The sequence below is a fragment of the Ziziphus jujuba genome, chromosome 4, assembly GCF_031755915.1.
Source record: "Ziziphus jujuba cultivar Dongzao chromosome 4, ASM3175591v1".
In the NCBI taxonomy this organism is placed as follows: domain Eukaryota; kingdom Viridiplantae; phylum Streptophyta; class Magnoliopsida; order Rosales; family Rhamnaceae; genus Ziziphus; species Ziziphus jujuba.
This window is the reverse complement of record NC_083382.1, coordinates 32667328-32687377: the sequence shown is the minus strand read 5'-3', so window position 1 is coordinate 32687377 and position 20050 is coordinate 32667328. Positions and strand designations below refer to the sequence as shown.

At 34.5% G+C, this 20050-nt stretch overlaps 4 protein-coding genes across 10 annotated transcripts; 3 read left to right on the top strand and 1 right to left on the bottom strand.

The window, feature by feature from the left end:
* Window positions 1-108: 108 nt before the first annotated feature.
* Window positions 109-3993, top strand: LOC107415190 (ATP-dependent Clp protease proteolytic subunit 6, chloroplastic). 2 transcript variants are annotated; one of them, XM_016023478.4, is made up of 9 exons: window positions 114-343; window positions 437-498; window positions 833-902; window positions 1191-1392; window positions 1518-1583; window positions 2065-2205; window positions 2744-2797; window positions 3440-3532; window positions 3765-3993. In XM_016023478.4, exons 1-9 carry the CDS (start codon window positions 258-260, stop codon window positions 3810-3812), a joined length of 822 nt encoding a protein of 273 aa, XP_015878964.1. In that variant the 5' UTR covers window positions 114-257; the 3' UTR covers window positions 3813-3993. The 2 variants fall into 2 exon arrangements, with proteins under 2 accessions (XP_048327797.1, XP_015878964.1); XM_048471840.2 differs by lacking the exons at window positions 3440-3532; window positions 3765-3993 and adding an exon at window positions 2526-2612 and having other exon boundaries at window positions 109-343.
* A 713-nt stretch (window positions 3994-4706) lies between these two features.
* LOC107415189 (probable receptor-like protein kinase At1g11050) lies at window positions 4707-8478 on the bottom strand. Its single transcript, XM_016023477.4, has 2 exons — window positions 5990-8478; window positions 4707-5317 (listed from the first exon to the last, which is right to left on the bottom strand). The coding sequence occupies exons 1-2, from the start codon at window positions 8017-8019 to the stop codon at window positions 5302-5304; spliced, it is 2046 nt and encodes a 681-aa protein (XP_015878963.1). The 5' UTR covers window positions 8020-8478; the 3' UTR covers window positions 4707-5301.
* A 656-nt stretch (window positions 8479-9134) lies between these two features.
* Window positions 9135-15715, top strand: LOC107415161 (sister chromatid cohesion 1 protein 2). 6 transcript variants are annotated; one of them, XM_048472132.2, is made up of 13 exons: window positions 9139-9525; window positions 11230-11348; window positions 11443-11494; window positions 11586-11621; window positions 11702-11748; window positions 12227-12291; window positions 12386-13074; window positions 13592-13703; window positions 14132-14648; window positions 14803-14839; window positions 14950-14971; window positions 15062-15194; window positions 15364-15715. In XM_048472132.2, the coding sequence occupies exons 1-13, from the start codon at window positions 9402-9404 to the stop codon at window positions 15472-15474; spliced, it is 2064 nt and encodes a 687-aa protein (XP_048328089.2). In that variant the 5' UTR covers window positions 9139-9401; the 3' UTR covers window positions 15475-15715. The 6 variants fall into 6 exon arrangements, 5 of the variants coding, with proteins under 5 accessions (XP_048328089.2, XP_048328086.2, XP_048328090.1 ...); XM_048472133.2 differs by having other exon boundaries at window positions 9144-9494; window positions 11584-11621; XM_048472131.2 differs by having other exon boundaries at window positions 9144-9525; window positions 11230-11494; window positions 11584-11621; window positions 14132-14268; window positions 14347-14648.
* Window positions 15716-16892: 1177 nt separating this feature from the next.
* On the top strand, window positions 16893-17587 carry LOC125421845 (mitochondrial pyruvate carrier 1; the record flags this gene model as incomplete). Its single annotated transcript, XM_048471612.2, has 3 exons — window positions 16893-16985; window positions 17117-17171; window positions 17269-17587. Coding segments are annotated over 3 exons (294 nt in total), but the record flags the coding sequence as incomplete, so codon positions are not given.
* Between the last annotated feature and the right edge of the window lie 2463 nt (window positions 17588-20050).

Sequence of the window (20050 nt, the reverse complement as noted above, 5' to 3'; positions counted from 1 at the left end):
TTTATAATAAAGCCCAATGGGCGTATTGAGGGCCCATATTGATAGAATTCCGAGCCCAAAACGTTCAAAAGAAAGAGTTAGAAACCTCTTCTTCGGTTGACCGAGTCGACCCGGTAAACATGGACGAGTGAGCTCGGCGCCACTCGACCTTGGTGTTGCTCATCGAGAAAGGTTGAGCCTTTAATTTCGACTCCGCAGTCTCACGCAGTCTCTTTTTCTTCTCCCTTCGCGCTCTCTCTCACACTGACAGTAACGAAATGGCAGCGTTAGCTAATACGGCGTCGTTAAGCTTCTCAATTGCTTCTGGCAAAAGAACCTCTTTTCTTCCTCTATGTCCTCCAAGGTTTAATTAGCACGTAATGATTCAGAAAGCGCACAAAAACTTATATATATTCGTATGGTGTTGATTTTGACAATTGGTATTGCTTTCCTGCAGAAACCCAACGAAGTTCATAGTCCCTGCTTTGCCTACTCCCTATGTTGGTTCTTCAATAGCTGGTATTTTTCTTTTTCCTTTAACATTCCCCATTCTGAGATACCATAAAAGTTTCAGTCTTTTTTTTCCTAGAAATTTTCAATTTTGTGAAACTATTACTTGATATTGTATAAATTATTGCATACCCAGTTGTTCTTTTTCAGCATGATTATTCTGGGTGCAGTTCTTTTGAGTTTAATATCTTGTAAATTTAGCTAAATTTGGCTGTTTTCTTGGGCTATCCAACATGTGAGTATAAGGCCAATAGTTTAGAAGATTTGTCTTTTAGAACTTATAAGAAGTTCATCGGATATATGATGACTTTCCAATGTGAGTAATGTCTTGTAAATATTCCAGGATTATCCAGTAAGACTTGTGGGTCACCTCTAAACCTTGATGAGAAGGATCTTCATCATGCCAGTACAAGGTTTACTTCTTGTGCGCTTTTGTTTAATGTGCTTCGTCTAGTATATTCATTGCTTTTTCACTCTTAGACGTTTCTAATTGTATGGCTGTATTGCTTTCTTTAGTGATAATGTTTGAAATTGTCTTTGTCTTGAGTTGAATTATCTATAACAAAGAAGGTTTTATCTTGTTACAGTTTCCTCTATTTTGTTGCTTGTTTTAAAGACTAAATCTGCTCCGTGATATCTGTTTTTCCGGTTCAGTATTTAGTGGATTTTTGAAGTTATTAACATTTTGATATGTGATACAGCTATGGTGCCATAGAAGCCAAAAAAGGAAATCCACCTGTAATGCCAGCAGTGTTGACACCGGGTGGACCTTTGGACCTCTCAACTGTATTATTCAGGAACCGTATAATCTTCATTGGCCAGCCAGTCAACTCACAGGTGGCTCAACGAGTCATAACCCAGCTTGTGACTCTAGCAACTATTGATGAGAATGCAGATATTCTGGTGTGTTTGACTTTTTACATTTCTTTTGCTTCCATCATTCTTTTTGTGGATGTACTAGGGTGTAGAAACTTAATTATTTCCAACCCAGTTTCTTTTACTGAATTTGACTGTGTCCTGCACCTCAGGTGTATTTGAATTGCCCCGGTGGTAGTACGTACTCTGTGTTGGCAATTTATGATTGCATGTCTTGGGTAAGATCATAAAATATATTTAGCTTTCAAACTCCTTATCATATTTCCTTGCTTATTAATTAATTAATTTATTTTTTTAATATTAATTGTTTGCTTTAGTACATTAGTTTCATATTTGTCCTCATACTCTTGTTACTTTTGACCATCAGTGAGTTGAAAAGAACCATAGTGGATTTTAACATGGTAGGACGTGTTTCTGTGATTAGATTGCTTCTCCGTTAGTTTATTCTGATTCTGATTTAGGATTTAATGGAGTCTGTGTTTGTAGTTTATTGCATAAAAGTAAAATATGGTGTGTTTGAAGTTATATGTAGAGTCGATTGTCAGATTGTTGCTATGTGTTGAGAATGTTTCTAACCACCTTCATATGGAATTGTATTGGTACCTCAGACTTTAATCTTATGAGGGAAAAAAGATACTCTTGTTATTATTTCTTATTGTTATGTTATCATTATAATGATTTCTTTCGTAATATAAATAGATAAAGCCTAAGGTTGGCACAATATGTTTTGGAGTAGCTGCAAGCCAAGGAGCACTTCTTCTTGCTGGTGGAGAAAAGGGAATGCGCTATGCAATGCCAAATGCACGTATTATGATACACCAACCACAGAGTGGATGTGGGGTACGAGTTGACTTTTTAGAATAGCTATTTAAATTTATATGCAAGAGATGATTAGTCTTTTTCCCATTTTTCTAAACTCTAAAGAGCTATAGAAGAAATAATGGGAATTATTCCTGCTAAAAAAATCACCTAGATACCTTTTTTTAGTAATTAATATAAATTCACCTAATATTTTGTTCTATAGCCTCTTTTTTTTTTTTTTTTCCTAATAGATCTTAAATTGAACTTTGATGCACTGCTCTTACAGGAGGATTTCAATCTCCTATGTGTTCCTTGGTTAATTTGATTGAATGGACTGCTTTTTTGTTCCTATGTTTTAGGTCTGTGATCCATCATGGTTTGAATCTTGCCATGCAAGGGTGACCTTTTTAGCATTAAATGACCAAATAATCTTATAGCTGTGTGCAGTTACTCTCTCTCTCTCTCTCTCTATATATATATATATATATATATGTATTAACAAACCCGAACCTTTTCTGAGATATTATATGATTTATTTTTCTAAGTTCATAAATTTACTGCGCATTTTTGCCTGTAGGGTCATGTGGAAGATGTGAGGCGCCAAGTGAATGAAGCAATTCAATCTCGCCATGTCAGTCTTATTTTCCCTCACCTAGTTGCATGCTTTATGTGATCTATGAATTATAATATCAGCCGAACGTACTTGGGTCATTCTCTAATAAAAAAATGAAGGAAAAGAAAAAGAGACTTAATCTATCCAAAATAGAATGAATTGTGTGATTGTATTGCTAATCGAGTCAAAATTAAGGGAAACTGATAACTAGGCATGGCCTTGTTCTTGGCTCAGTTGCTGCAAATAAAATTCTACAGGAATAGAAATTAAGCATCCATATGGTAATAGACAAACTAGATTCATTACTATTGTGAAACAATTCAGGCAAACTATCATAATTGGAGCTGATATTTCTGGGATATCTGTCTGAATTGGTATATTCAATGATGCATTACATGATCGTCTTTCAAATATGTGATAAAATATTCCGAGAAAGCACGCGCACCATAGGTGTTTCCTTTTCCTCTATCTCTCCAGCATTCCAAATTTCTAGAGTACTCGAGGTTTTAGATTGGTTTCCAGACTCTGCTACAGTATAGTTTATAAGTGGTGGCAGTCCTTGGTTGGTGTTCTGTTTTGTCAAATTCTTGTGTGTGCATTAGTTACCTGCTAAGTATTCATCCTTTAATCTCCTGGGTTTCCCCTGCGAATTTAATGCAGAAAATTGACCAAATGTATGCTGCTTTTACTGGACAACCTTTAGAGAGAGTGCAACAGTTCACTGAGAGGGATCGCTTCTTATCCGTTTCTGAGGTAACATTGCTAAGATGTTTTTCCTTACCCTTTTTAGATCTAATTTTAATATTTGAATTATCCTCAACTTCTATCAAAACCTAATCCTATTAGCCAACTAAAGTGGTATATTTAACTAAGTTGATAGGAAAACACTGCTATCACTGGTCAGGGAACTCTTCAGTAAATAATCAATATTATTGCATTTGAAAACTATTAACAATCACATTTTCTTGCTGCCTTTTCATTGCAGGCTATGGAGTTTGGTCTTATTGACGGTGTATTGGAAACAGAGTACTAACTTCATATTTTTTTCCCGACCGTATTGTATCTTCAAATACACAAAACCTTTGTTTGTTTGTCATATTTATAACCTAGAGTTGTCTTACATTTGTAATTTCAATATATAAATCTTGCAGTTGATTGTCAAGTGACGCTTATTTGTTTAAAAAAAAAAAATTACATAAAGTTTTGATTTTGTATGAGGGATTTTTGTTTTAGTATGATAACAAAAACAGTATGACAACAAAAACAAAGGGACCAGTTAGAAATTCTTCAACAGAAAATATATATATTTTTTTTCAGAAGAATAGAAACACTACCACACAAACACAGACAGAGGACAACAAAAGCAGGGGGAGGACGATTTCAGAAATTATTGTACAGAGTCAGGGAGTGGAATCTAGCGCTTTTAATGTTTGATGCTCCCTAGTTTTAAAAGACCAATAAACAATAGGTTGGGTGCAATACAAGAGCCAAAATAGTAGTATTCGACAGAGGAAGAAAAAGAAAGGAGCAGGTGACCATTGAGAAATTTTTTTACACGTCAGGGTCAGGCAGTGGTTTCTTGTGAAGTTCAAGGGAACTTTCTCAAATCTTAATGGTTGATGATTAAAAGTTTCCAAGAAGACCAAAAGAAAATAAGTTTGGTACAATAGAAGACCCAATACAGAGCATTAAAAAAAGTAATATAAAAAATACATCAAAAAAGAGAGGAGCATAGAGAAATTTTTCTAAATGCAACACGGTGGTTTCTACTTTTTATAGATATAATGAAACATGAAAGGAACTTATCGATTCTTTTTGTTAGATGATTAGCAAGCAGTTTTATCAGATACAGTAAAAATAAGGTGGTTGCAAAACAGTATTAAACTGACAAAACAGAAGAAACAAAGAAATACTAACTGCCCCCACATAAAAATCTCCTTTTTGGATTGTATTTGAGGCATTGTTTAAACTCCATCAATCATGGTGGAAAAAAATTTGCTGACGAAAATAGAAAATAACTCAAAATTATGGAGAAAAGTAGACTTTTATCTGCTTTCGTATCCCACCATATTACTTCAACTTTGTTGACTGACATTGACGTCCCAACTCCTAACACTACGCATACATACCCCACCACTGATCTTCTGAGAAATTCCTTCAACATATTTTTCATTTCTTCTTTTTTTTGTATTATTTTAGGGGATTGAATATAAAAGTTTTCAACTTTTCAGGGTAGAGACCTCCCTTGTTCCTAAGTCTAAACCGACTCCTACACGTTATTCTCTTAGTGAAAATGTATGGTAGTTTCAGAGTTTCTATAAGGACATGGATCATTCCCAGCTTCTGCAAGTGTAATTCTTACCAAAATACCAAGAATTCTGCATTCCTAACCCTTACTTTTTGCTCATATGAAAGAAAATATCACTCCTTCTGGTGCCTGATCATATAATGAAAAGGATAAAGGAAAGAATAAAGAATAGAAAGTTGGATCCATCCAAGTACTCGATCCTCACAGAAGTGCTTCACTCTTCCAAAAACCTGTGCCGTGCATAGCCATTAATATTGATGCCTCAATTCAATGAATCAAATAGTTCAATATCTAGAACAGGCCTATTTTAGCTGATGTAAAACAAACATAAAGAATACCAAGATCTTTGCAATTTAATACTAAGAGTACAGCTAGAACAAACAACTATCTTTCTCTAAGACTTTTCTTTCGAAACGTGCAAGTAGAAAATTATATTAAATTCATGAAGGAAAAACAAGAATATGGGAATCTTCCATTGAAGGAATCTCTCATCGAGTCCAGGTGATCATATATACAAAAAACTATGTTTTTTTTTTGGGTTAATCTTTCTCTTCTTCTCTTATCTTTTGACAAGTTAACCTGCTCCTTCCTCCATAGCTGGTTTAAAATAGATACCCAATTCTGCTCATATCCATTTCCCATGTCTTCAATTTGAACTATATATACACTCTTCAACATCAACCACTTCTCTTAGACTCAACATCTTGAACTTACAACACTATATAACATAACAAAATCCTACCTAAATTGTCCAACTTCAATTCCTAACCCCAAAATTCGAGGTCATGGTGATTGTCCTTGAGCATGAGTTCTTATATATAACTCAACTCATGGAAGTTTCTTCCTTGATGATGGCTTCTAAAGTGTAGAAATCCTTAAAAACACAAATATTTCTTCATTACCTGAGCATGTCTCCAGATTGTAATTTTGGCCCACTCAAAGCTGGTGATATGCTGAAAGTATTACCGTCGCCATAAAAGGAAGGATGCCCTAGAGGCATTGGCCGATCAGGAATTGGAGGAACCTCAATGTCTCCTTCCAACATTTTCAGTGCATCCATAATGGTAGGTCTTAAAGCCACCATTACATGAGCACATAAAATCCCTACGAGCACAAATCTCTCCATTATACTCTTTGGATTCGGACTCAAAGAATCCTCATCCTTCAGCAATGAAGCATCTATAGCCTGTCCTATTTTTCCAGCTTTTACTAATGACCACACCCAATCTGTGATCAAAAATGCACGTGGAGATCCAGAGGAAGACAAATCAAGAGCTTTCCTCCCACACATAATCTCCAAAACAACAACACCGAAGCTATAAACATCACTCTTCTCGGTCAGCTGCCCGTAAAGAGCATATTCAGGGGCTAAGTAACCATGAGTCCCTGCCACTCTAGTTGTCAGATGAGACTGGCCATCCCTGCTTTGTTTTGCAAGTCCAAAATCTGCTACTCTTGCTCTCAAATCAGCATCTAGGAGTATGTTTGTGCCCTTAATATCTCGATGATATATTGCAGGCTTCACCCCATAATGCAAATAAGCTAACCCCTTTGCCACATCCAAGATTATGCTCTTCCTCTGAGGCCAGGTCAAAGGATTGTTGGTAAGTCCACCTTGCTTATCCGAACGAGGAAAAAGATAGTCGTCCAAATTTCCATTAGGCATGTAATTGTAAACAAGGTACCTCTGGCTCTCCCTCCCTTCATGATCATCATGTTCATCGACCACGCAACAACCTCTAAGCGGGACAAGATTCCGGTGCTTCAAGTTGCTAATAATCTCAACCTCATTGCAAAACTCAGCATCCCCTTGAAAATCTGACTCTATAACTCTCTTAACAGCAATCATACTTCCATCAGGTAACACCCCCTTGTAAACCAGGCCAAACCCACCTCTGCCTATGAAATTCTTCTGCGAAAAGTTATTGGTGGCCTTCTCAAGTTCTTGAATTTTAAACGAAATTGAACCTGTATTAGGTCTCACTCTAGGCCTAGGCCCTGACTCCTCCAAATCTATACCATATTGCCCGCCAGACCTTCCTCCATCACCTTTCCTCCACCTTTTATCATACCAAAAATACAGCCCCAGCAGGCTTGACATAACAAGCACCGCAACCCCAGCTCCGGTTAACCCGAAAACAAGAGCCATATGGCTCTTACTCGGAGAACCCACATCAGATTCCAAAGACAAACCCAAAATACACGAAGCGGCACCATTGCTCTCAGGCCCAAACTCATTGATAATACCAGCAGCATAAAGAATGGTGAAGTAAAAGCAATCCTTGGAGTGAGAAATATTACCATCAATTGAAATCAACTTGGACTGAATCCGAAAACCCGCCGCCACGCAGCCGTCACAGTATGTGAGCTCGGTAAGGTCAGGCCGGCAAGCCGAATCAAGCTCAGTGGTGTGCCCAACAACGTTGACCCAGTCCTGAGTGGACCTGATATGGGCACAGATATTGGGTGTGATGACAAACTGAAGAGGGTCAAAGCAGGAAGAGACAAGACCATCAGGTAGGAAGAGGGAAGAGAGCTTGGACTGGAAATCGTTGAGGCACGCAATGGAGGTTGAGAGATTTGGGAGCTGGAAAAGAGAGGTTTCTTTGAGGTGCTGGGCAAGAGATATGCCAAAGAGGGACAAGATGGACTGACAACAAGGCTCAGAAACGGTGTTGTTTTGGGAGGCTGAGGCTCTAGTTGTTGATGATGATGGTGGAGGCTGATGAGAGGTTCGGCAGCTGGTGGTGTTCCATGGGATTCTCAGCACGTAGTTAAGATCCATGGGACATGTGGAATCGTTGTTGCTGGTTGTGGGAACAGGGGAAGCAGAGGCGGCTTCTGCTGATGATGTAGAAGTTGGAGAGTGGGTAGAGAAAGAAAGTAGAAAGAGAAACACAAATCCAATTAGCTCAATCTTCTTCAACCCCATAGCTACACACACACACACACACTCTCTCTCTCTTTTTTCCTCTTGAGTTTTTGAGCTTTTTGGGAAGCACAAAGATTATGGCTTTGTCGAGAAAAACAGAGAGAGAGGCATAGTATTTACCGGGTTTGATGCCAAAGTTTCCATCTTTTAGGTCTCGGAGATATATCCACATGTTGATAGGGGATTTGCATTTTACTCTTTGGTCAAACCTCTTATTTCCTCCTTAGTGGCTGCTGGGGTACCAAAAAGATCAGTCCGTTGGCACGGGTGATAAGCACGCGATCTACGAAACGGAACAGATGAGAAGTTGACGGGTCAGATTAAATACGTGCCTGATTTCGCCGTTGAAAGGTCGTGGCGGGGTTTAGCACACGTTATGGGAGGGAGGAGCGGGGCCCGCCAAAGCCGGACAGGCATCGTAGAAAGTTCCCCTCTCGTTGGGTTGTCTTCCTCATCAAAAATCAATATGCGTACCGGAGCTCCGGTTTTGATCCTGGACCGACCCAATTTTTTCAAAAGAAATGAAATAAAAACATGTCATTATATTTATTTGTTTTGAATCTTAGCAAACAAAAAAAAAAAAAAAAAAAATTTATTTGCTTTGAAACGTTCGTTGATTACTCTGCAAATTTAATTAATTAAAAATTAAACAATGGATAACGATGGCAAGGCACTTGGGTCAACGTGTAAAGTGCAAAAAAAAACATTTGTAAATGGTCCGTTAATTTGGCAAATATCTAGAATTCTTTATATTTGTTTTTTTCACTGGAACCTAGAATTCTTTAAAAACATTGTTGAATTTGATTGATGAGATTTGACTTGGAAAATTTCCATATTGTTTTTTAAAATGGAAAAATTTACACAGAACCAACAATGGTTATATATAATTTTCTATGTTTGGTTTTTTTTTTTTTTTTAAATTTTGTAACACCATTTACTAATTGCATTTATATGAATAAATATATTTCCTACAATTTTTTGGTTTTTTTTTTTTTTTTTTTTTTTACAGTTAATTGTAATCTCTTTATTTCCTTAACAATAAAAATGACTCCTTTTTTAACCTTTATTTTGGTTTTTTCGTAGGCAACAATAAAATAGCTTCAACTTCCTTCCCAACACTGCCTTTGCTGTTATTATTTCTTCTTTTTTTTTTCCTCTATTTTTTTTTTCAAATTAATAATGATTTTTATGGATCGTGGCTTCTTGGGCACACAAACTGCACAAGTCGACCGTTTCTTAAGTGCTCTCGTGAGCAGTATATTGGCAGTAAAAAACTTTGCTTGAGAATGGTTTTGTGAATTTCTTTCTGAATCAAAATTACAGAGAGAGAGAGAGAGAGAGAGAGAGAGAGAGAGAAGCAAAGAAGAAGAAGAAGAAGAAGCATGTTTCACTCACAGTGTCTTCTATCAGGGAAAGGACCTCTAGGCGCCATTTGGGTCGCTGCTTATTTTTCCAAGAAGCTCAAGAAAGCTCAGGTCACTCAGACTGACATTTCCTCCTCTATCGGTTCGTCTCCTCTTTTTTTTTTTTTTTCTTTTTTTTTTTCAACCTTCACAAATCTATCTCATTTTTCTTTGTTGTTTACCGAAATGATAAGTTCGTTGGCTTTTGGAAAGAATGAGGAGAAAATTACAGCAAAAATCTTGAAACTTTTAACATTGGTTTTGTTATTTAGCATATATTGGTTTTCTCTCACTGTTTTCCCCAAAACCAAATAGAGGGTTGATGTCTTTAGTTTTTGGGGTTTTTGCTATCTGTTTGCTAAGCCCTTCTATTTTAATGATTAGTGTGAGTTAATGTTGTCCTTGGACAGAGTCTATTTTTCTTCGTCATCTTGTGTGTTTTGCTTAGTTTTATGGAAAACTTCCTTGCAAGAGAGTTTTAATCTATTGGGTGTTTTTATATAATGGCTAAATTCATCTGCGCCCGCTTTGGGCATTTTTATTTGCTTTAAAATTTGTCTAATATGCAACCTGAGTTATGAATCAAAATTTGTCTATTATTCAACTGCTGAAGTCAATCATCAAGCCTTACACCTTATAGATGCTTTTCTTAGCGTCTTTCTGGTTCACAGAGTGGTGTAGGTTACTATGCATCATTGATTGTTTGTAGAAACCATGGTTTTGTTTGGATTTATAAATTTGTTGTTAGAAGAGGAATTGAAAGAGCCTTCAGAAAACAATAATGAAATTTTGGGAACATGCTTTTATCCTTCGTGGGGTATTTGGGTAGTGGTAAACTTAGTGGTAATCTAAAATTCTATAGGAAAGTGAAATTTTCTCTGTTTGGATAATTTTTAAGAGAAGGAATTTGTGGATCCCAATGGAAAATAAGTCTCGTAATGTGGAAAACTGATATGGAAAGTGATCCTCCTAAAGAGGTGTTATTTTAAAATTTTCTAGAAACTAATATTACGTATTTTTTTAAATATAATTTTATTCTTTAATTTTAATATATAAATTTATTTAATTATTTGTAAGTTCTATTTTTCTCTATAATTAACCAAATACTATAAAAAAGAATTTCAAAAAAATTCATTCTCAAAAAACTGAATCCCAAGAAACTGATTCCCCTTCAACACTTTCTCTTTTACCAAACACCCCATTAGTGGTTATGTATTTCTCGTAAAGGAAACATTTTGATGTTATCTTAAATAAGAATGTTTCAAGGAAAGAAAGAATATGATATTTGAAAATGCTCTGTGCTATTTTTGGTTGTTTGTGTATGAATATGATATCTGGAGAGAATATATATCATATATATCTCTCTTCTACATTGTTTTAGAAACAATCTAGCTCAAAAAGAAAGGAAGTTAATTTGAGATGTGATGCTATCTGATATGAAGTGGTGATGAGGGAAGCATGGTAGTTGTTATGAATTAAAATTAGAATTCTGGTCTTGTAAAAATCTGTCTAAAAGTAGGATTTGCAACATTATTATCATATTCCCTGTTGTTGAAATCTAGTCTAGTACTTTTGGTTTCAGTATTGAGATGATGACTTAGGGAAAATTTTAATTCTGGCCTTACATAAATTTGTATAAAAGTAGTGTTTGCAATATTATCATCATATTCCCTGTTGTTGGAATCCAGAATGGTACTTTTGGTTTCAGTATTGAGATGATGATGACGGGGAAAATTTTACTGTCAGCTCTGGCTCTTGTTATCATATCTTGAGATTCCCTTTTTGAATTATTACTTGCCTCGTGCAGATAAGATTTTGCAAGATGCATTACATTTCGTCACATATAGAGTCTTGGGCTACCTGCTTCTTGGTGTTGTCCGAATATACTCCAAAAAAGTTGAGTATCTTTTCGATGACTGTCATAAGGTGCTGATTCGAATAAATGACTTTGTGGTTGGTACGAAAGAAAATGCAAATACAGAGACCTTACGTGCGCCTTATTTTTCTATTACTCTACCAGAAAGATTTGAACTTGATGCTTTTGATCTGGAGATCCTTGAAGACACTAGCATGTAAGTTATGTGCTTAGAACATCATGTGGATGAGGATATTAAAAGTATTTTAGTTATTTCCTAAACTGCTTGTTTCTTTTACTTCCTAGAGGCAATGTGGTGCCCCGTGAAGAGATAACACTTAAAGGTAGTGAAGCTTGATATCCAAAAACTTTTGTACTTTAACCTACCTTTATTGCTTCTTGTAATTTGCTGTCATATGAACAGATGGTACATCAGAAAATCTTGTAGTTGGGCAATACGCTTTAGACATGGTATGTCAATTTGTTTCATTTAATGCATGAGGATTTTGTCAACTTACTTTAGAAACTAATATGCAACCACTGGCCTTCAATATTAACTTCTTATAACATTCTTCAATTGGTTGAATTTCTTATGAGCCAGTTTTTTATGCGAATCATAATTTTAAAGGAAAATATTTAAAATGTAGTTTATTAGCTAATTTCCCTATTTGATATGGTATGTAGAATAATTATTATATCAGTTATGATCTATTTTTTATATTCTTGTTTTCATAATTTATTTTCTGGAATCTTCCATGCTTATTTATAACTACTTCTAAATCTTAAAACAAACCATTCTTAGTGAATGTCAAATTACCATAAAATAAGTTCAAGAGATTGATCTGTTTTTCAGAAATAGTTGCTTTAAAGTATTAGTTTTTTTTTTTTTTTTTTTTATTATTTTTTTTATAATTTATAATTTTGTTTTTTTATTTTTGTGTTTATGCAGTATTGTTGTGACAAAATTGCTACTTCTCAGAGTACTTGCTCTGCTAGCTACAATCTGGTGGAAGAGTATGTAAACTATATAGGCAGCTCAATTACTATCATTATTTCATTCTGGTTTTGTAGTTTTTAAAATTATTAATATGATTACTTCTTGTTGCAGAATTCTTTCGTCTTGCCTGATGAACATTAATATGGACTTAGGAACATCACATAATCTTAATCGCTCAAAGACGAGCATGGAGAAGCTTCAAGAAATTAGGTTCTCTGAGGAAGAATGTATGGATCTTGAGATGTTTTATGGAATTGAAGAACCTCATAATCCAGTTAATCCAAATGCTGAAGATAAAACTGATAAAGAGAAGATAAAGGACCCAAAAATATCTGCATCTGAGGATGGAATGCATGGAGAAGCAAGCATAGAAAAGTTTCGAGACAGTAGTTTCAATCAAGAAAGGTTTGGGGGAGAACCTCCTTATCATATTGAACCCTATAGTCAAGATCCCAAAATTGGTCAAGAGCAGATGAAGGTCTCAGAATTTGCACCACTGGGCAATGAAATGTACCAGATTGTTAGAGGGGACCATAATTCAAACAATTCACTGGCTGAAGTGGAGAAGCTTCAAGATTATACACATGCTTCTGAGGAGTGCATGGGCCATGCTATGTTTTCTGGTACCGAGGAACCTCAAGAACTAGTTAGACTTGGACCATTTGATGAAGAGAATCATGATGATGGAGAACAAATGTTCCTTGAAATGGCAAATAGAGAATGTCAGACAATAATGGAAGACCGTCCATTGTCCATTGCACTTGATGGGACGCCTAAATCTAAAGTTCCAGATTCTTTAGGTGCAAATTCTTAATAATTTAATATAGAAGTTTCTATCATCTTTTGTAGACCAAAATGAGAATCCTTGAATTTGATAGATACAGAGAATAGATAAGACCAGAGGAAAGAGAGAATGTTAAATTGAGAGAAGGAGAAGAATAACGTTAGGGTTGAGGCAGGTAGGGTTCGATTGCCTTTAGGGTTCCTTATCAGATCATGTACATTACATTACAATAGATAGTCTGTCCAAACTCAAGGCAACCCTAAAGAAACCTCAATGATGAAAGAAAATTCCAATTAAAAGCCCAAATAATTAGGAAATTCAGGATCATGACAAATAAACCCTAATTTAATCAATAAAATCCCCAATAGATACCCCTTGTAAATGATTGCTCAATACTCAACATTGAGAATTTGACATCGTCTTGGCATAATCAGAGTGCTGGACAAATCCTATTTATGTTTAAAGTTTCTGTTGCACTTTTTGTTAAGGTCACCGTAACAAGTTTGTCATAAAATTTTTTTCTCATCATGCAGATGCTACCACACCGCAATTCATGGTTATTCCTACACCAACTACCAAAGAGCGTGCTCGAGTTTCTAGGAAAAGGAAATGTGTCATTGATGATATTATAGTGCTCCCTAATGAGTATGTGGTAGTTGTTTTCTTTATATAGAAATATAATCTTGATTACTTCCAATTTAACAGTTTTTATTTTTTACTTTTTTATTTTTCTTGTAAGTATGAGAAACCCCTTCTAAGTCTGTAATTGGTAGATGAAGAAAGCATAAAAGCAGTTTCATCATACTCTTGACTGCTCCATGTCTGTTTGTCAGAGATGGTGTTTCTCCCTCCACCGTTGTATCTCCTTGAGACCATGGTGTGTGTTAACTTCTGAAATTTAGAGCATTAGGTATCACCCTTTATGGTCTCTTTATGTTACAAAGAAGCATCGTTTGAGACCTTGGAATCATGTCCAGATGAACCAGAAATTACAAATTAACAATAGTTAAAAAAGATTGAAAAAAAAAAAAAAAAAACTAATGATTAGATTTTTTATGCTTAATTTTGCACAGGGTAGTTAGGAAAAGCATACATGATGCCAGCGACTTGGTTTCTAAACGAAGGAAGGTTCCTCATACTCCACTTGCTGCCTGGAAAGCTTGTGGAAATAGAAATATCTCCCGTTGTTTCTTGGGGCCTTTAGTGCCTTGTAAGTTTGCTATCGCTAATGACTTTGTTCTTTGGTTTTTATTTCTTCTGCAATCTTTACTAACCATACTTTCAGTAGTTGTTTCCTTGGAGATTAGATCCCTCTTCTGTGAAAAGAAACTAAAGGTTATAGAATCTGCTCAAACTGTGGGTCCTCCAGAAAAGTTAGACATTCCAGAGTCTCTAAATGTTGGTGGATCTGAGCAAATATCAATTGCTCCAGAAACACCTGTTCAGCACTCCACATCAATGAGAACATTTAAGAGCCCAGGAAGCCCTGAAGCTCTTGAATTTGATGGAGAAAGACATGCGGCATTTGAAATTGTGGAGAAAGAGCAATCTCTTTGCAGGGATCCACAATTTGATCTTAATCTATATGAGGTAAAGTAATTATTATAATAAATTTTTATTGGAATTAATAACGAGATGTTTGGTGACCTACATCATCTGTAGAACTAGTCCATACTAAATGGGATATGTTACATTCCATCTGCTTTATATTTTATTTTTATTTTATTTTTGGCTTTTTTCTCAGGAGATAGATTCATGTTTAGAAGATAACCCGGAAATGCGTAAGAACCATCCTGTATTGATTTCACTTTGTTAAGTTTGAATCATTCCACTGCTTTAGATTGCACAATTTGCTGAATGTGGTTATATCTAAATCTTATCTTTACTGTAGATGGATGTTCAGGGAGAACCAGGTACATAGGATTGAACTTTTGCAGTTATTTTTGCATATGTATCAACATTGATTTATTCCTTGTAAAACTGGATTTCTCTGCTTGATACAGAATTGTGGCAAGGTATTTGCATAGAAGTTTTCTAAACCAAAAGAAACAAAGAGAGAAGGAGGTGGTGAACTTGTTGCCAACTGTGGAAGGAAGAAACAAGAAAGAAAGTGCAAGATTATTCTATGAGATACTGGTATGCTTCTTTAATACTGTTGAAGATACTAATCCAAGCACCGCAAATATCGATCTTTTTCTCTCCCCGGATAAAAAATTATAAAATATCTTTCAAGGAAAAAAATATGGAGAAAATGCTCAGGGATGTGATTTAAAACTTAATAGTGATTACGTAAACAACTTGGCAGGTTTTGAAAACAGAAGGGTATGTGGACGTGAAGCAAGATGATAGTTATGGTGACATTTTGGTCTGGAAACTTCCCAGATGGGACCAAATTTGTGGAGATGATGATCAATAGAAGCAGTGCACAATGTTAGGAAACTAACACATATGTTAGGAGAGTTTCTCTCTTTTCTTTTTCTTTTCAGATCTAGTTTGAGGTGTAGTCTCCTTGTACATGAAGTTTTACTTTTAGGTTCGCTTGTAAACAAGTTTAGTCGTTCTTTGTACATAAATTTTGCTCTAAAGTTTACTAATAACTGAATATCTTTCTATTAAAAGAGAAAGGCTTAATGATCTTTCATTGGATCGAAATTTTACTTGGGAATTCCCAGCATTTGATGGTCCAAAATTTCTAATCTTAGTTGTAACTGAGAGTATATTGTCAGACCGTTTTGGCTTTGTATTCCGTGGCCATCACATAACACAAGATAAAACCGATTTGATTGGTGAATCAAAATCAGTGCACTCCACTACAGTTCCACACAAATTTGATTCCACAAATAAACAAATCGTTTCCTGGTTTATGGTCAATGAAACGGCCAACGTAAGTAGATTGTTCAGAATTTACATAAAGGTAAAAGGATAAGTACATAATCTACCCCTATGTACTTTAATAAAAAGGTCCCAACAAAAGTTAGCATAAAGCGTATCCTGAGTGTCCCTACCATTCAAAATATTGTTTTCTTTTTGCAAGCCAATGATATGTGTAGGTGCAAATTGAAGATATATGATGTTATCATATTCTAAAGCAATGGAGAAAACGATTGGTTCATGTAGAGAAAGTTTATAGAACAACCTTACTAGTTTGAACTCGTAGATTCTTGAGGATACTTTGACATGAAGGGTTGGAAGTATATTCCGAACTCAGGTCACGTTGGCTTCTTTGAACAGCTCAAATCTGCATCTTTCATCTAGTGAGATTTCATGCACTTTTCTGTGAATTTTTTTGTTATAAAGTTATCTCTCTCTCTTTTTTTTTTTTTCTTTTTTGTTTTTTGGTCTTCGTTTCTGTGTGTTTATGGAGTGATTTTTATGGTAAACATACATAATTATGAAGTATTTGTTGATTGTTTAACGAAACTTCGAAAAACACATGAAGTCTCAAAAGATGAAAAGTTTTCAAAGTTGGTCATACATGGATATAAGAGAAAGAAAAACATATCATTATAGGGTTGACCTAAATTAGACTCTCAAGAGAGTAAGAAACAAAAAGGAAGGTAGACATAATTCATAAACAGCTTCACATTTTGATCCAAAGTTAAGTTAAGAGGCAGTAGTTATTTTCATCAGTTGGCTTATTGTTGTTGCTTATCTGGAAAATTTAAGGTGAAGCTGACTTTATCAGGTCAAAAGAGCAATGAAAATCAAACCCCTTTATCTCTTTATAAAACTATGAAATTTATTTTCCAATGAACTGTAGCTAGTACGACATGGTATTTTTGGTTAAATCCTCGTTTAGTTAACGAATTTGATCCAATTATATACAGGTTATAAACGGAAATCCTCCGCACTTTTTGGAACAGTCCTGTTGGTCCCAAGACAACTCATTTCTGGGGTCCTGCCTTCAACTGGAGCATAACTATTGCTGTAACTACAACTTCATGACAATTTCACATAAATTGAAATATAATTGTTTGCTTATTTTCTCTCTTAGTTTGTTTATGCAATCATCTTTTTCATATTTCATTTTTTCTGTTCAAATATGATGGTTTTGACAGGCAATTGCAGACACAAAGAAACCCCCAGAACTGATATCTACCAACATGACTTCAGGTATGAAAAAATGGTTAATACATTACAATACAAACAAATCCAGATAAGAATTTGGCTTTTCAGGATTTTTTTTCTGGTTGGCTTTTTTGTTTTGCAGTGCTGTGTGTTTATTCGGCTATGTTCATGAGGTTTGCGTGGATGGTACGGCCGACAAATTACCATCTTCTTGTGTGCCACATTTCCAATGAGACTGTGCCGCTTTATCAAAAGAGATTTGTAAATGATTTGGTTCTTAATTTGTGACAGGAGCTCAGAACAGAAGAAGAAAGAGGAAACTGAAGTGAAACAAAGTGATTGGGAAACTCATTCCATATGTGCTAATATCATATTATGTATTCATGTTGGAATAATGTCAGAAAATTTTCAACAATCTGTCGTCTTCTAGATATGTAGGCGTGCCAATTTTAAACCTGTAATAATTCAAAAAAATAAAATCAAAAAATAAAAATTAAGGACTTTTTAAAATAAAAACTTTTCAAAATAAGAATTTTTTAAAATAAAATTTCAACTAAAAACAATAAACTAAATAAAATATATTTTAAAGAGAATAAATTAATTAGTCTATATTCTTATAGTCGTTTATAAAGGTGTGTAGATATCTCTCTTCAAACCAATAAAACTTTAATTTATATATGTATAGAATTTTGATTTGCTTCACTCACTTCCGATGTAGACTTTTCAAAAAACCAACTTCAAAATCATAACTCATATATGTCCAAGTTTTGTCTCTCTACCATCTCCAATCAATGTGGAATTAATGCTATTAAGTTGATCTTCCAAAAATAATATTTCAACGAAATAAAAATATTAATTTGAAAAATTATTATTATAATCCAAACAATTCATAAAGCAAAAAACTATACAATTGTTGCTAAATATGACCCTGCATATATAAATTATATAATCATCTAGTTTTTTTAATCATCAGAAAGTTATTACATTACTAATCATTATTATGTGCTCCCAATTTTTCGATAGAAAAAATAATGGTCTATCAAAATCTTCCTTCGCAAAGAAGCCTTTAGAAAACGTAACGATACGTTTAATGAAACTAAAAGTTTTTATCTAAAACAAATAAGTCTAAAATTGAAAATCAATGTTCCAAAAAAAATAATAATAATAATAATAATAATAGATTAGTGATAATTTTTGCTTTTAATAAAAAGCATTTTCTCGAATAGAAAAACTTGGACCAATTTTTTCAAAGAAGCTTTGGAGAGCTAACATGGAGAGGTTGCTATTACTATCTTAACCATTATTGTTATTATTATTATTATTATTTTACTTTTTTGGCAAGAGCCCTTAACCATTATTAAAGAACAACGGAAAGAAACCATTTGCCATGGCAGTTTTAGACTCTTAATTATTCTCGCTAAAAAATTAATTATGAACTGTGTTAGTGTTACCTTATTTGTGTCCTGTAGATCAATGTCATAGAAGCACATAAGTTAAACTTGTTATTAACACCAGTAAAAAGACCACAGTTTAGTTTCCTCATAAATTTACATAATATCACAAAGTTTAATTATTTACTCACGGAGACATCCAACACACGTTCAAAGAATCTCAAACAGATCATAGTAATCATAAACAGTTGCAGTCTTGCAGGTAAAGAATAATAAGAGAATTTTGGTTTTTTTTGGGCATATACATCAACATTGATTTTTCATTGTAAAACTAGAATTCTCTACTTATTAACAGAATTGTGGCAATGTATTTGCATGGAAGTTTTCTGAACCAAAAGAAACAAAGAACCAAGAAAGAAAATACGAAGTTATTATGTGAGATACTGGTATGCTTCTCAAATTAATATTCTTGAAGTGACTAATCCGAGTATCCCAAAATATCTCTTTTCTGATGTAAACAGAAATTAGTGTACAATGTTAAGGAAACTAATCCAAACGTTGGGATTGTTTTCTTCTCTTTAAAATTTTGACATTTTACAAACCAACTTCAGGTTGGCTCGTTAAAAAATGCGAAGTACTTCCTTGTGTTGGTAATTAGTAGGCCCACGACAATACCCACAACAGCTTTAGGCCCACGAATAAGCCCACAAGAGAGTCACTGTATTTGTAAGCATGAGAAGTAAGGGCAGCATAGAGGCCAATTAAATGAAACAGTAGCAATACCAATCACATCTGGAGGGGACGGTTGAGGAATTTAGTGGTCTTAAAATGGGTGCGAGTTGCCGATTTGCTCATGAAAGTACGAGTTTATATAATTACAGGGATGTAGAGAATTTTAGATAATTTGTATAATAAGAATTTTAAATAATTTATATAATAGGTGATTTGTTTAAACAAAAAAATGGACACGATTTTAGGACAAACAAGAGATTAGGTGAGGAATTTAATGGTATTATCAGAAAAAACTGATAATACCTTCTTTTTTTTTTTTTTTAAAGAGAAAAACTGATAATACCTTGAACATAAATTTAAATTTTGCCTTAAGGTTGACTCATACTTTGAGTTATAGTATAAGAGAAAGCTGGTTTAATGATCTAGAAATTTCAGTTAGGAATTCCCAATATTTTATGGTCCAAAAACTTTGAATCTTTGTTGAAACTGAAAATATAGTATTAGACTGGATTTGTATTTCCTGGCCACAACATAACACAAAATTAAAAAGTTAAAACATGGGTATTTGATGTGTTAATCAAAATCAGCGCACTCCATTTGACTTTCCACACAAATTTGATCCCACAAATTTGGAAAAAAAAAATAAAATTGTTTCCTGGTTTTATGGTCAATGAAATGTTCAGAATTAATATTAAGGATAAGTTCATAATTTACACGTCAGACTCCTTGATAGTTAGCATAAACTCTGTTCTCGAGTGTCCCTACCATTCAAAATATTATTTTTTCTTTTGCAAGACAATT

Bases quoted from the DNA above. Each gene is read 5' to 3' on its own strand.
- LOC107415161 (XM_048472129.2), top strand. From the start codon at position 9,402: ATGTTTCACTCACAGTGTCTTCTATCAGGGAAAGGACCTCTAGGCGCC. The intron at 11,495-11,583 runs GTAAGTTATGTG...TTTACTTCCTAG, and splicing joins ATCCTTGAAGACACTAGCAT to AGGCAATGTGGTGCCCCGTG. The intron at 12,292-12,385 runs GTATGTAAACTA...TTCTTGTTGCAG, and splicing joins AGCTACAATCTGGTGGAAGA to AATTCTTTCGTCTTGCCTGA.
- LOC107415190 (XM_016023478.4), top strand. From the start codon at position 258: ATGGCAGCGTTAGCTAATACGGCGTCGTTAAGCTTCTCAATTGCTTCT. The intron at 344-436 runs GTTTAATTAGCA...GCTTTCCTGCAG, and splicing joins CTTCCTCTATGTCCTCCAAG to AAACCCAACGAAGTTCATAG. The intron at 499-832 runs GTATTTTTCTTT...TAAATATTCCAG, and splicing joins TGTTGGTTCTTCAATAGCTG to GATTATCCAGTAAGACTTGT.
- LOC107415189 (XM_016023477.4), bottom strand. From the start codon at position 8,019: ATGGGGTTGAAGAAGATTGAGCTAATTGGATTTGTGTTTCTCTTTCTA.